The 14,502-nt window shown below is 35.7% G+C and overlaps 3 protein-coding genes and 1 long non-coding RNA gene across 4 annotated transcripts; 1 reads left to right on the forward strand and 3 right to left on the reverse strand.

Moving 5' to 3' along the window:
* Nucleotides 1–1,314: 1,314 nt before the first annotated feature.
* LOC114544147 lies at nt 1,315–2,760 on the reverse strand. Its single transcript, XR_003690308.1, has 3 exons — nt 2,658–2,760; nt 2,306–2,515; nt 1,315–2,180 (listed from the first exon to the last, which is right to left on the reverse strand). It is a non-coding gene; the product is annotated as an uncharacterized LOC114544147 (long non-coding RNA).
* A 340-nt stretch (nt 2,761–3,100) lies between these two features.
* Nucleotides 3,101–4,299, reverse strand: LOC114544145 (cyclin-dependent kinase 12-like). The gene is made up of 3 exons (XM_028562861.1): nt 4,042–4,299; nt 3,773–3,909; nt 3,101–3,530 (listed from the first exon to the last, which is right to left on the reverse strand). Exons 1-3 carry the CDS (start codon nt 4,133–4,135, stop codon nt 3,204–3,206), a joined length of 558 nt encoding a protein of 185 aa, XP_028418662.1. The 5' UTR covers nt 4,136–4,299; the 3' UTR covers nt 3,101–3,203.
* A 274-nt stretch (nt 4,300–4,573) lies between these two features.
* On the forward strand, nt 4,574–8,147 carry LOC114544149. Its single transcript, XM_028562863.1, has 10 exons — nt 4,574–5,033; nt 5,111–5,227; nt 5,382–5,589; nt 5,681–5,838; nt 5,946–6,089; nt 6,247–6,390; nt 6,505–6,636; nt 7,316–7,394; nt 7,514–7,610; nt 7,853–8,147. The coding sequence occupies exons 1-10, from the start codon at nt 4,725–4,727 to the stop codon at nt 8,061–8,063; spliced, it is 1,599 nt and encodes a 532-aa protein (XP_028418664.1). The 5' UTR covers nt 4,574–4,724; the 3' UTR covers nt 8,064–8,147.
* A 1,804-nt stretch (nt 8,148–9,951) lies between these two features.
* LOC114544146 lies at nt 9,952–14,502 on the reverse strand. The gene is made up of 3 exons (XM_028562862.1): nt 14,473–14,502; nt 13,296–13,573; nt 9,952–10,446 (listed from the first exon to the last, which is right to left on the reverse strand). Exons 1-3 carry the CDS (start codon nt 14,474–14,476, stop codon nt 10,426–10,428), a joined length of 303 nt encoding a protein of 100 aa, XP_028418663.1. The 5' UTR covers nt 14,477–14,502; the 3' UTR covers nt 9,952–10,425.

Here is a 14,502-nt window from a genome sequence, read left to right on the forward strand (position 1 = left end):
GATTTTTTCCCTCCTAATATATAACGATAGAATAACATTCTAAAATCAAAACGGTGGCAGCGGTACACTAATCGATTTTACCACGAGATTACTTATTTCAGCATCTCTCATTATACCAAAGCCGCCACGCTGCGGAGAAACAAGAAATTTTCGTGTTCTCAATAATTGTAGTTTTTCTCAACTTCTATTATATAGGTTTAAACTTTTGTTCTTAACAATTTATCAAAAATGGTTTAAAGACGCTCTGCAAAACAATTTTATTTCATATTTCAATCAAAGGACGCATTAAACGAATGTTTAGTCCACCCGTTTTCGGTACATTTTCAAGTACAAGTTTAACTTATATCTTATCAATTAACTTGCATGTTTTCTTTCAACAGTTCCAATTGAAGTTTTTCGCCATATGCTTATAACCGACCGGCGTTTGCCCAGACCTTATTCCGCGGTGTTCTGGAGCCCGGTCACGTGTCACTACCCTACATGCGGTAGTGACGTAATCATCGCGGAATCTCTTTGCACATGCAGTTAGTCTTTTGCGAACAACAGAAGCTACGCATCATGATTATAGGAAAAATGTATTCAATTCATTCTTACAGTAATTTATTTCGACTAACGTATATATATTAATGCCATCTTAATAGATATTCCAAAATATCCCTTCAAATACCTTTATATTTCAACAATTCAGCTCTCAGCTTATTTCCCATTTTAATCAACTGTTTGCGTTCTTTTGTTACTCCATTTTTCCGTTGAGCAGCTTGACGTAGTTTGGTGTGTAATCCTTTAGATGACGATACTACTCCCTTCATACCAGGGACTTCTGAAAAAAAAGGAAAACGTTTAAAATTTAAATCCTGACAAAATCATTCAGAATTTTATGAAGTGAATTTAGGGTTTGTTATGTGTTGATGAGAAATGTTGATGAAAGGTTTTCCAGCCGCAATCAATTTACTGTTTTGGAAAAGGTCGTAACTTACAAATTGTGAACGGGTTTGAATGAAATATAACTCCATAGACAGGCGTCATAGTTATATCACGCTATTTTAGGTGGATCAGAACAGCAAGAGATATGCATTCTATATATGGTCTAACAACTGACAGTGGTTGGGTTACATCACAATCTATACGTTTCAATTAATTCAGTAGATTTAGAATGTTCTACGGCAGTCGTGATTGTTAAGATTCTAAACACAAATAAAGATAGTATTTCAAAAGCGTCAGACAGTACACTCACCTTTCTTCGAAGGTCTTGTATAAACTGACTTTCTGGATTGTACGTATTCACACTCAAAAAAAAGGTGTGTTCAAATAACACACCTTTTTTGTCCAGAATATAACACAGGTTAAGGTGTGTTTTCTTACACACGCAGGTGTGTCCCAAAACACACCTTAAGGTGTGTTTCTTGCTTGTCCAGAATTTGACACACTATAAGGTGTGTTTTGCAAAAGGTGTGCTTTAGTACACACTAAGGTGTGTTTTGAAACACACTGTTGTGTGTTTTCCTACACAACTTTGGTGTGTTTTCCTACACAACTTTGGTGTGTTCCAAGACACATACTGCTAGGTGGTGCAAGGTGTGTTTTGGAACACACTAAGGTGTGCTACCCAACACACAAGATCAAATTGCCTAGGGCAATTATCTAAATAGAATGAATAGTCAGAACAGTTTGTCCATAAACAGTGAAATATGTATTAAAAATAGAAAACATTATCATACAAGAAAACACTTACATATATTCACAACAAATATTTAAAAGTCATATGGAAAATTTGCCTTAATAATAATTTGCCTTAAATATATGGCATGCATATAATATAAGCATGAATGTCCAGGCATGTATAAATTGTTCTAATCAGAATTGTCCTTAATTCCTTGGTGCACCTTTGCCATAAATGAGGAAAATTTTGTTCCTCTGTAGTTGCCATCATTTGTTGGCAAAAGAATGTCTTGTAGGAAAAGCAAGCATCCTTCCATACTTTCAGGGTAGGAGACGTGATATGCATAGTAACAACAAAGCAGGTCGATCAAACCTTGGAGTATACCTTCACTCTCAATAAATGACTGGTCTTCACCTGCCACAAAAACTTGGTTGACCTCCTCAGGAGACCCAATCACAACCAAGCGAAACTCGACATTCTTGTCTTTGAACAAGGTTTCTGGTCTCATGGTGGATGCAGGCTGTAAAATAAAATTAAAACAGTTAATTACAATTCCAGCATTGAGGAGTAAACCTAAAGATTAAGATCATTGATTTGCCACAGCTATCTACCAGAGTGTGCAAGGTGCAATTGACAAATACATACATCTTTGAATTTTAGAACACTTGTTGTTGTTCCTTTGTTCCTTTTTGTCTTTCTCTCAATTTACTCCACAGCCTCCACAACCTGTTCACTTCTCATTTCACATTCCTTATCCTTAATTTGTATGACAGCTTTCAATGCAGTCTCCAACTTCTTTTCAGCCTCTTTTTCCCAATTTTTCTGCCCAATGATTCTGCTAACTTCTTTTCTTACCTAATTAAGATAATCAAAGACATTTTGCAGGTGTTTGAAACAAGTTGCCATTGCTTCAATAGGGTTACCCATTGTTTTAATATTATACCCTAAAAACTACATGTGTATATGACTGCACAAGACATCATGTGAAGATACTTACAACATTTGGATGACCAAGATATGGACATTCCTCCAAGACCTCTGTAGAAGATGTAGCTTGATTTTCGATAAATTTCCTCCGCTCATTAAATGTGTCGACAAAGAGTTTTGCAAATGTTTAGGAGCCATTGCACCAGGTTTTGCTTTTTTCAAAAGCTCCATATTTCTTTTTTGAGCTTGCTCATCATCCTCTGCAGTCAGTTTTATTTTCTTTGATGCACTTTCATTTGCATGCCATGGGGTTGTCCATGCATCGCTTTGTTAACTGTCCGCCGCCGAAGGTTTCTGAAGAATTGCGACAATTGTTTCTGGATTGATACCTATATATGTAGACAAAATATGATATTTGGGATTAGGATCATTGCCATGACAAGTATATTTTAAGTACATATACAGAATATTCCCTCTTGTGACACTTACCCAATAGCTTGCTTGATTGAATCTCTCAACTCAGGGAATTTCTCGCACACTAAAATGGCAATCCTCTTGTAGTCACCTTGCTTTGGGTGGCTGGACAAACCATAATAAAAGGTCCCTACATCTGCAATCAGCTGTGTTCGCTCAGGGGCAACAGAGCCATTTTTATTGCCATCTGCACTCGCACAGAGAAACTCTCAGGAAATGGGAGAGTGTTTGGTAGGGCTGTGGCATCTGAACTATTAGTAATAGGTTTGGGACTCTTGAGTGGTTTCTTCATTTGAACACCTGCTTTCACACTTTCAACACTGCTTTCACATGCCATGGTTGGCAAAGGTGGTTCCACTGGCAAAGGTGGTTCCACTGGCAAAGGTGGTTCAGTTGGCATTGGTGGTTCTAGCTCTGATGTGTGTGGTTCATCATCATGTGGCATCACAATTTGCTGAGGCATTTTTTCCTATTATTGACAAATAGTAAATACTTTCATGTAAAATATTGAGAAGTAGTCATTATTAGTGATGGGAATACAATTGATTATTTCAATTGCCCAATGTGACAGTGCCTTCTCTCGGCTTATAATTTTCAATTAGTACTGTTATATAAAAGCCTGTTAGGCAAACTAAAGGAATTAACGACAAATTAATATTCTTGTTAAATCAAAGTTTATATTTATATCCTGTTTAAACAAAGTAAACTTACGTTTTCTGTTGTCGCAGATAAAGTAAAGGCCAATTTTTGTTTTAGTTGAATTCGATAGCCAGATTTAGGTAAGACCGCTTTGAATTCGTCGATGTCTTGCATCAAAAAGTTCAATGTACCCCCATCAATAGCATTTTCTGAAACATTATAATCATAAACTGTTAGTAGATCGTATTCATTAAACTGTATAATAAAAAGAAAGCTTAACGCACACATAAAAACTTAAACGCTTTAGCATTTTGGCAATGGTTCAACCACATGAGGCATACCTTTCAGTTGATCGCAAATTTCTCTTGAGATGCCTTTTGATAACAAGTGAGCAATAAGGTCTTCAGTGAACATTGCTACTAAACACACAGCCATACTTGTGATGAAATTATATTTAAAAAACGGAGTAAATGTTGTGAGTAATCTTCTTGGAACGTCGAACGGGCAAGATATCAGTCAAATTTTTACAAGCAGGTCTAAATTTCCCGCATCACACCATAGGGAATTCCTATTGGCAGACTTACGGTCACGTGTTACTTTAAATACATATATGGTATTCCCAGTGGTAACATTACCGTGAGAGAATAGAATGGCTCCCAGGCCTTTTGCAAATGCTCCAATTTTTCGGCAATATCGATTGAAAACATACTGGGAAATAAACTAAGTATTAAAAGGCAGTAAGGCACAAGGCGAAATAATGTGTTTTTAGTATATACAAATGGCCGATCAACTGAATTTCGCTGCGATTACTGTAATTTTGTATGTTGCAGCGGACAAAGTAAGCTTTTTTTTATCACTTGGTTAAATACACTCAAACGAGCCGAATTTCAAGATATTTTGTAACAGCTGTCCACGGTCGTTTACAAAGATAAACAGTCTCCAAAAACATTATTACAGACAGCATGAGGCTTTAACAGTGGAAGAAGACTTAAATGATGGGGAAAATGAGAACCATTTTCAGGAGATGTTTGACGAGGGAGAAGCACGAAGTCTAATGCAACGCCATGCTGCCAAATTCCTTTTATGTTCCAAAACAAGAGGTATGCTCACCCAGAGTGCCGTGGACTTGGTCAAAGATTCAGCGAAAAATCTACTAACTGAGTATTTGGACATAGTCAAAAAATCGCTTGTCGAAAAGATAAACAGTAATCCTGGTCAAGAATTGCAATTTGACCAAGATGTGGAAAAGTTATTTTCAGCAGAGAGTGTCTTCGACGGAGTTGATTCAGAATACCAACAAAGATCATATTTTAAGCGTCATTTCAATTTGGTGGTAATTACCAACCTACCAAACCTGAACCAGCTGCCAGCTTTGTCAGCTTGCTTTATATTTTTTTAACTGATTTGCAGGAACCAATAGAAGTTGAGATGGGAAAACAGTGGAGAAGTGATTTTCGACAAGGGAGAAAAATACTTAAACGTGTCACAGTTTTTGGTTATCAAGTTCCATTATTAAAGACTTTGGAGGTAAAAATATATTTTATATGAAAGACTAGCAAAAATTGATGTCACTATTCTGGTGCTAAATGCCATTACTTTGGCTTTTCAAGATTCAAATCACTGGATGCATCCATTTGTTGCAAATATTTTTTTCAAACATTTTTTTGATCATATATTTTAGGCACTTCTTCAAAACCCAGATGTTTTAAAGGAAGTTGAAAATCCACATTTTTCATGTGATGGTGTTCTTCGAGATGTAATGGATGGGGATTTTTTCAAGAGTCATCCAGTATTCTCCCTCCACAGTGATGCCCTGCAGCTGTTGGGCTATTATGATGATCTAGAAATAGCCAATCCTTTAGGTTCAAAAGCAAAGATTCATAAAATTGGTGTGTGTCTTTATATTATGTCTATGAATCTATGAACAGCTTATTTCATAAGCATGTTAGCTGCCCAATCACATATAAAATTTGTTTTTAGGTGTCTTTTACTTTGTGCTGGGCAATATAAGGCCAATGTTTAGATCAAGCATCCGCAGTATACAACTTATAGCTATTGCTAAAACAAAAGACATCAAGTCATTTGGGATCGATAATCTTTTGATGCCATTCATTGAGGATGTCAATTGTTTGGCGAAGGTATTTTTACTTTATGCATTACAGTATTGTATGTATATAAGAAAAAAAAAAGACAAAATTCCTCTAGTATGCAAATTTGTCCAACATTATAGCTTCCTATATTTTAGGCTAATGGTCACTGTTTTACCATAAATGGTGTTGCCCGTGTGTTTGAGGTGATCTGTTATTGTGGACTGGAGATACACTTGGTAGCAACTATGTCAGTGGTTTCAAGGAAGGTGTTGGAGGAGCATTGCGAATTTGTAGGCATTGTATGGGAACAAGACTGGAGACCAACAATAAGGTAAATATGCTATAATTTGAAGAAATAGCTTTTTTCCCTACTGTAATTTGGGAGATATTTTGCTGAGCAATAAGGGCATTTTTACAATTTACACAATGTGCATTTGGATTGCCTTTCTGTTTTAGTTTTTATCTGAAGACTTTTCAGAAAGAGATTTGGATAATCACAGACAAATATGTGCATGTATTGAAGATGAAGATAATGCATTAAACATCCGTGAACAACTTTCCACAACCTATGGGGTAAACAGATTAAGTGTGTTGGATAAGGTGCAACATTTTGATGTTTGCATTTGCATCCTGAAGATATAATGCATATATTTTGGAAGGCTTGGTACCCTATGAAACAAAGTTGATGCTGAAGTATCTGATTGATGAAAGCAGATGTATCACACTCAAAGAGTTAAATCGGAGGATGAAAACTTTGATTATGGATACATGAACAAAAAGAATAAGCCAACTGCAATTACAGGGAAACAATCAATGGTGTCACTGAAGCTAAGCTTAAACAATCAGGTACATATACTTTTAAAACCCTTTCTTTCACTGCAGTCATTGGGAAAGTATTAACTAATTTATATGTCTTGCTTTATGCAGCCTAATTGTCTTGAAACTACCAAATGTAGACTCAAATTTGTACTTCTCCAGGAATAACAAAGGCTGATGCTGCCTATTTGAAAGTTATGATTAATGATCATCACAAAATGTTCAAAAATCTCTACCCTAATGCATCCATAATTCCAAAAATGCATTATCTTATACATATACCTGATGAAATTGTTAGGTAAAAAATTATTGATGTAAAAGTTACTTCCAAATTATTTTTGAGTTTAGAGAACATCATCCTATTAAATTATTGATGATTATAATTAAATGTTTGCGTTGTAGGTTTGGGCCACCTAGAAATATCTGGACCATGAGATTTGAGGCTAAACACAGTTTCCTGAAAAGTTCAATTACCAAGAACTTTAAAAATGTCCCCAAATCACTTGCATTTTCCCATCAAAGGTATATATTTTTTAAAATCATTGTGCACAATTAGATTGACTTGTATTCCACCCCTCTAAAGTAGCTGTGTTTTATCACTCTAGGCTTAATTTTGAATAAATGTGTAGATTTGTGTATTTCAATTATACATTTTTTACAGAATTGTGTATTTATCATACTAATCATGGTGTAATTGTTTTTTATTTAGGAACATGTGCTGGAACCTTCTGAGTTCTCCCAGCAGCCCTTGACTAATTACCTGTATAGTGGTGATGTTGTTGGATTAGGTAAATAATGCATATATAGTTATAAAAATTTGTAATTTTACATATGTATAAATATGCATATACAGCTATTATTCCAATTTAAATCTATTTTTTCATGTGTTTCCTAATGTCTGTTTAAGGCGATCACAATGTTGATTTGCACAGCCATCCATATTTTGGCATGATAGCTCAAGCTGCTAGTGTTGATCAACTGGCACAGCCATGTAAAGGAAGCAGGTAATATTTATCAGTTTAATATTGCCAAGTTGTTTTTTAATGTAATTATGAATAAAAATTATATCATTTATATGACATAATAAGGACTAACTACTACAATATTCAATCTAGCTACTATTTATCAACTGAACTATCTCTTAATATCACTGTGATTTATCAGGCAAAAACTGAATTTGGGATGAGATGAATCATACTATCTTATGTTTATCAAATGAACTATTGCATTGTAATCTAATTTTTAGTCATGTTAGGCATGTGGAGATTCATGGCATAATTTACAAGCCAGGATGTGCTCTGCGACTGCAGGAAATGGATGAGATTGGTGAGAGAGATTATCCAGTTTATGGTGAGGTGGAAGAAATCGTTGTTTGGGAAGATAGAAAATTTTTTTGTTGTTCGAGTTTTGGAGACATCTGCTTTCCACAGACATTTTATGTACTACCAAGTTCATAAAACTAATGAAAGGCTTGTTGTACGTAGTAATTCAAAACTTACCCTGGCATGGGGTTTTGCATATTATTAAATCTAATGGAAAATTTTATAGTTGAAAAAGATAGTTCAAATGTAGAAGACTTTGTGATTAATTGTGAATGAAATATTGCCACTGTATGGTAACCAAAAAGGTAAAGCTGTTTCACTCAAGAAGGTGTGTTTCCTAATGGTGTGGTATGCTATAGGTATATATGTGCAGATAGGTATGTCTTTGTCAAGGTGTGACCATGAAAGGTGAGCATTCTACATAATGTGTTCTGGAAAAGTTGTGTTTTTCACGAACGTTTGTTGAACACACATTTTTCTCCAGAAAATGGTGTGTTAACTTGTATGGTGTGTCATTGTCAAGTTGTGTCAATGCAAGGTGTGCTCTCTGCATGGTGTGTTCTGAAAAGGTGTGTTTGTTGAACACACCTTTTTCTCTAGAAAATGGTGTGCTCACTTCTATGGTGTGTCTCTGTCAAGGTGTGTCAAAGCAAGGTGTGCTCTCTGCATGGTGTGTTCTGAAAAAGGTGTGTTTGCTGAACACACCTTTTCTTCCAGAAAAAGGTGTGTTAACATAAGGTGTGTCAGTTGACACGGGCGGTGTGTTTCTGTACACACCAAGATGTGTTCTGTGACCCAGTAAGGTGTGTTTATCAACCCACCTATGACTCTTTTTTCAAAAAAGTGTGTTTCACAACACACCTTTATGTGTTTGAAAACACACCTTGGTGTGTTTGAAAACACATCTTTTTTTAGAGTGCAAAGGTTTTCCGTGACTGGCAAGATCCAATTTTAATGCTGACAACTGCAGAAAATCATCTCCTGCCTGTCACACAATTCTTGACTAGATGTTGCTAATATTTCTACCTCGGGTAGTTTATCTGCGACAAACATTAACCCATACTTTCATAAACGATCTCTGCAGAAACTCAAATTTCTGTCTATAAACACCGAATACAAAAATTTCGGACATTACGCTCTCAAAACAGATAAATATCAAACGATTATCAGTAATTCTTCCGTATCCACACTCTCGCCTGTAGGCTGTGTTACACTCACACTCATTGAGTGTGACATACAAATTTTGTCATCACCGATTAAAGAGAAAGTTATTTCTTAATCGATACAAAGATTTAACGAAAAACACTGAAAATTAAGCTCTTATTCGAGTGGAAATACCGCCATTGAAATGTTATGACTCCCACTCAACAAGTTCGAGTGCGCTTTTAAAATACAATAGTTCCTCGCTAACTCGAACTCCCTAAGGGAAAGGAAAATTGTTCGAGTTACCGGGGTTCGAGTTTACCGGAGTTAGTGTAATATTACATTTATTATATATAATTAATACAATAAGTTATAAAATCCAATCGAATCATTCTTCAAGAGATATCATGCCTACCAATATGAATGGTGACCGAAACTGGACGAAATTTTAAAATAAAAAAGATCGAGTGTGTGTTAATAAAACTCAATGTGTTAACATATTCAATTTACGCTTTGGCTTTGGTTAGTATATTCAATTTACGCTTGCATTTAAAAACAATTTATATTCACAGAACGCCGAAAAAAGGAGAGTTAATAAGATCATAATTATTTGTCCGGGCTAGCATGCAAATTAGCAAACATATTTTAATGCAAGCGGATATTAGAAGCCAATTTGACAAAAATACTAGCTAATCACATTTTTTCCATTTATGAATGCGTGATGGTAATCCAGATTTCAATTTTTTAACGGTGTTTAAGAAAACCGGAGATTATTTTAATGTCTGTAATGTTTAACACAAGTGAAAACCCGTTGTTCGAGACTGAATGAAATTTACCTTGTGCGATAGTTTTTATACATGGGTGCCGTAAAAATGTCTCGTTCTTTTGTTGCTAAACAAAGTGGCTCAGATGGCAGATCATTAGATTAAGTTAAAGTGAGCAAATTATCAGTACAATTTATCTACGATGATATTTGCATACATTCAACAACCAAAACATCTAAAGTAGCAAGAAGCTCTTTATAGAATGATGTAGTCAATTTATTAGCACGGGACAGCTAAAATTGGTGCCTGCGTCCAATTTGATGCACAGCAATTTAAAGCACAGCGCATCCATTTTGACCGTGCCAATAGTTTGCAGCTAAAATTTACTGGTTCACTTACTGATCAAAACCAATCTCGTGATATATTCTTTCGGCATTTGCGTTAGTTGATATGAAAATACTTTTTGTTAAGCCAATCAACCACATAATATTCTTTTGAGAGAGCTGTCCTCGCAGCCAGTTCCCAACGACGTGAAATTCTATGACGCCACGCTTCTCTTCACGACGAGCTGCCTCGTCTCGTCCAATGTGTCACCCAGGGTAAAAACCGTGCTGTAAGTACATAGTTAAACGAAATTGACTTTTTGTTTTGAAATTGACATCTCCGAGACCTTTGTGTAGACCGTAAATATACAGTTGGTATTCAGCCAATAATGAAAACTGCTTAAAGTTTGTCAATATTTTCACTAAATTCTTGGCAAGCTTCCTTCAGTAAATTACCTGCACACGCTGGTTTTACTTCTATTTTCAATTTACAACAATTTCATGAAACAACTCTCGTACAACAATCTAAACGATCTCAAAACGCTCTAAGACAGTCTGGATTTATAATTATAATACAGCTCCACACATTTACTTATAGTCCCGGCCCGGTTGTATCAAGGCCATTTATAGCTTAAACGGCGGATAAGTCAAAATTAAATAATACTCTTACATCTCTCTTCAATGGGTCAACTATCCCGTCCAAAAGGAAAATCGGAATTGAAAAGGCAAGTAAATCTTTGGAACTGTTGTAGAATAAGATAAACTGACAAATTTGCAAATATAGTAAATTTAAATCCAGTGGCAATATGGCGTTTTACGGCCATGATATCCTAGTTTCCATAAATCTTATTAAAATGGAGCTTTCTTTCAACGTAGATGTAAAGGGGATTGAAGATTTATAAATGGCTATTCACAGCCAAACTTCGTTCTACATAAAACACGTGATGTTCAGCTGTTGTTTGCTTTATACACTTGATCGTATTTCTTCGCTTCACTATCCCGTCCAACAGGAAAATCAGAATTTAAAAGGCAAGTAAATCTTTGAAATTGTTGTAGAATAATATAAACTGACAAATTCGCAAATATAGTAAATCTAAATCCAGTGGCAATATGGCATTTGCACGCCATGTATATCCTAGTTCGATAAATCTTATTAAAATGGAGCTTTCTTTCAACCTAGGTGTAAACGGGATTGAAGATTTATAAATGGCTATTCAAAGCCAAACTTCGTTCTACATAAAACACATGATTTCAGCTGTTGTTTGCTCTATACACTTCGAATATTCTCATTAAATGTATGACAGTATGATCGTATTTCTTCGCTTTACTATCGCGTCGAAAAAGGAAAATGGGAATTAAAAAGCAAGTAAATCTTGGAACTGTTGTAGAATATGATAAACTGACAAATTCGCAAATATAGTAAATTTAAACCCAGTGGCAATATGGCGTTTTACGGCCATGATATCCTAATCCGATAAATCATATTAAAATGGAGCTTTCTTTCAACCTAGGTGTAAAGAGATTGAAGATTTATAACTGGCTATTCACAGCCAAACTTCGTTCTACATAAAACACGTGATGTTCAGCTGTTGTTTGCTGTATACACTTCGAATATTCTCATCAAATGTTCTTCGCTTCACTATCCCGTCCAACAGGAAAATCAGAATTTAAAAGGCAAGTAAATCTTTGAAATTGTTGTTGAATATTATAAACAAATGACAAATTCGCACATATCCTAGTTCGATAAATCTCATTAAAATGGAGCTTTCTTACCAGGGTATTATGTGTATATGAAAGAAAACAACCTGTATTTTTTTCTGTATATTTTTGTGTTATAGATATCACAAAATACATACTGTACTATACAGTATAGACCCTCTGTGATTTATATACAATCATATTTTCAATTGTGTGAAAATGATGTTCTTGTAATCTTCATTGTAGAGCAAAAGCCGCGCGAATCATTTGTTTTATGTTTATCAACTCGAACTGGAATACGCGACTGGAACAAGATGGCTTCCAGCAATGGGAAATAATTTATGTTAAAAATGTAGTGTAAATGTATTTGTGTTCGCTTAATATCATGAAAGGGTAAGTAATTTTTGAAATTGTATGCATAAATTTTTTGTCTTAAGCCTTAATTCCACGGGCTAAATTTTCAAGCAAAATGCGAAATATTTCTCCTGCTTCTTTTGAATTGTGAGCAATGATGCATAATTAATTGATTCAAGCGATCGAAATTCAAAAGAAACAGGCAAAATATTTCGCATTTCGCCGAGAACAGGCGCCCGTGAAGTTAGGCCCTTAGAGTTAGGCCCTTAGAGTTAATATGTGGTTATCAACATGTTTCATTGTGAATTTTAAAATTTAGAGAATGGCATCGACGATATGCCTATAGAAATGTCCATTGCAATAATCTGTTTAGTAAAACTCTTGAAGGCTGCTGAACGGCGTTTGCATCAGCGCAAATAAAAAAATAAAACAATGCTGGCAGCAGATCATGACGTTTGTTTGCCCCAGCAACCCTTTTGGACTATAATATGGTTGACATCTAATATAGGATTTCTTCATTTGTCACCTACATTCATTGAAATCTACAAAAGCTTTATAAAAACTAATAGCACTATTATAGAGCACCTGTATTATATATATTGTTGGAAGAAATCATGTAATTTTGCACTATATCAGTGATGACATAAGCCTTATATGGGGGCACCTGTTCCTCAACACACACAGTGCGCCCCTGGCAAAAATCCTGTTTACAGCCTTGGGGCCAGTTGTTCAAAAGGTGCATGGATAAAGTTATCCACTGGATAGTGACCTAATTTTTCAACTGTCGTAAAAAAGCTTTGAAAAACAAGAAAGCTACTTATGACCCTTAAAAAGTATTTTAACTTCACAACTGTGAAGTTAAATCTTGGCTACGCCAAGTGGTGAACATATGCCATATATAATTGCATGGATTTTGCCCATAATTGCACACTGAAACCTCCCACCAGATTGTTCAAAAACCTTATCTGCTAAACAGTATCATTACCTGCTCAACCAATATCAGCTATTCAACCATCAGTACCAATCTGGATCAGTATTTATATATGCTGAAATAGTTGCAATTATAGCATAGTAAATTCATATACCTGCGTAATATGTTTGTTTCTGTAGGCGAGACCTAAGATCTCTTGCTTCTTTAGCAATGTTGCACCATTTCGCAGAATGTTTCTCGGTGAGCAGTTTTCGTTTGTTACACTCTCTGCGACCTTTGGAGGTAAAGCTTCAGATGCGGTCGAGCGCTTAATTATGGCGCGCTGTTGACGCATTCTTTCTTCGATGACGCATTCGTTCATTTTGGCCTCAAAGTTGGCTTTTTTTCGTGGCTTTTTCACCGGAAGTGACGTACATTGGAGAACAGAGGGACCTGCACATGAAGAAAGAAGGCTGCTTTTATTTTGCAAAACATCCGGACTATCCCAGTGTCAGATTGGAAAGTGAAATAGATAAAGGCACTATATTATTGATCGCGTCGCGTAGCGACAGCGATCTATAGTTTCGGCTTGGTTTTTGTTTTTTATTTTCCTCTCGGGTCAACCCCCAGCGTCGCTAGCTGCGGGCCATATCACCCTAATCGGGAACCTGCGCACAGGTAAGTTGCTTTATATATCACGTGTTGTATTCACTTTGGGCATATTTCGTTTCACCTTCGAACTTCGAAGCAGTAAAGTAGAATCAATAAAGCGATCAAAATGCTAGCAAGTGTTATCTTTACACTCATTACACATACAACTAACTGCACACGCCGAGCAGAGTAAGCCTGCACTAAAGGATTTCAAGCAGTTTCGAAATGGGCTGTTTTGTGTTTCTCCTGCTTTCAACATGCGACTATAGTTCGGTATATTGTTCATTTTTATTATTAAGAACATTTAGACACAAAATTTGCATAGCTGGGCTGGCTACGCCGCTGTGAACGACGCGATCATATAACGCTAGTAGGCGTCTTGTTACATATAAAGCACGTGTTTTTTTGCCTGTTGATTTCCAAAAGCTGTTTGAAAATACTGACATTTCACCCTATTGTTTCTTCAATTGACGATATTGACGATACGAATTTCTATGTTGATTTGTACTATATTACACTGGTGAAATTTGACTCATGAAATCGCAGGATCGAACTATCTAAATTTTCCCGCAAAATCCGAAAGCAACCATCCTCGTAGTACAATTTTCTTTAAGAATTAACTTCAAGATATTAATAATTTTATAATAAAAAGATAATATGAAACCAGACATTTTTCTCCGATTTATTTTTCTGTAACTTACCCATTGCAATACCCAGGCTTGTCAAGTAGT

The sequence above is a fragment of the Dendronephthya gigantea genome, unplaced genomic scaffold, assembly GCF_004324835.1.
Source record: "Dendronephthya gigantea isolate DGI-Jeju-01 unplaced genomic scaffold, DenGig_1.0 000664F, whole genome shotgun sequence".
Lineage (NCBI taxonomy): Eukaryota > Metazoa > Cnidaria > Anthozoa > Malacalcyonacea > Nephtheidae > Dendronephthya > Dendronephthya gigantea.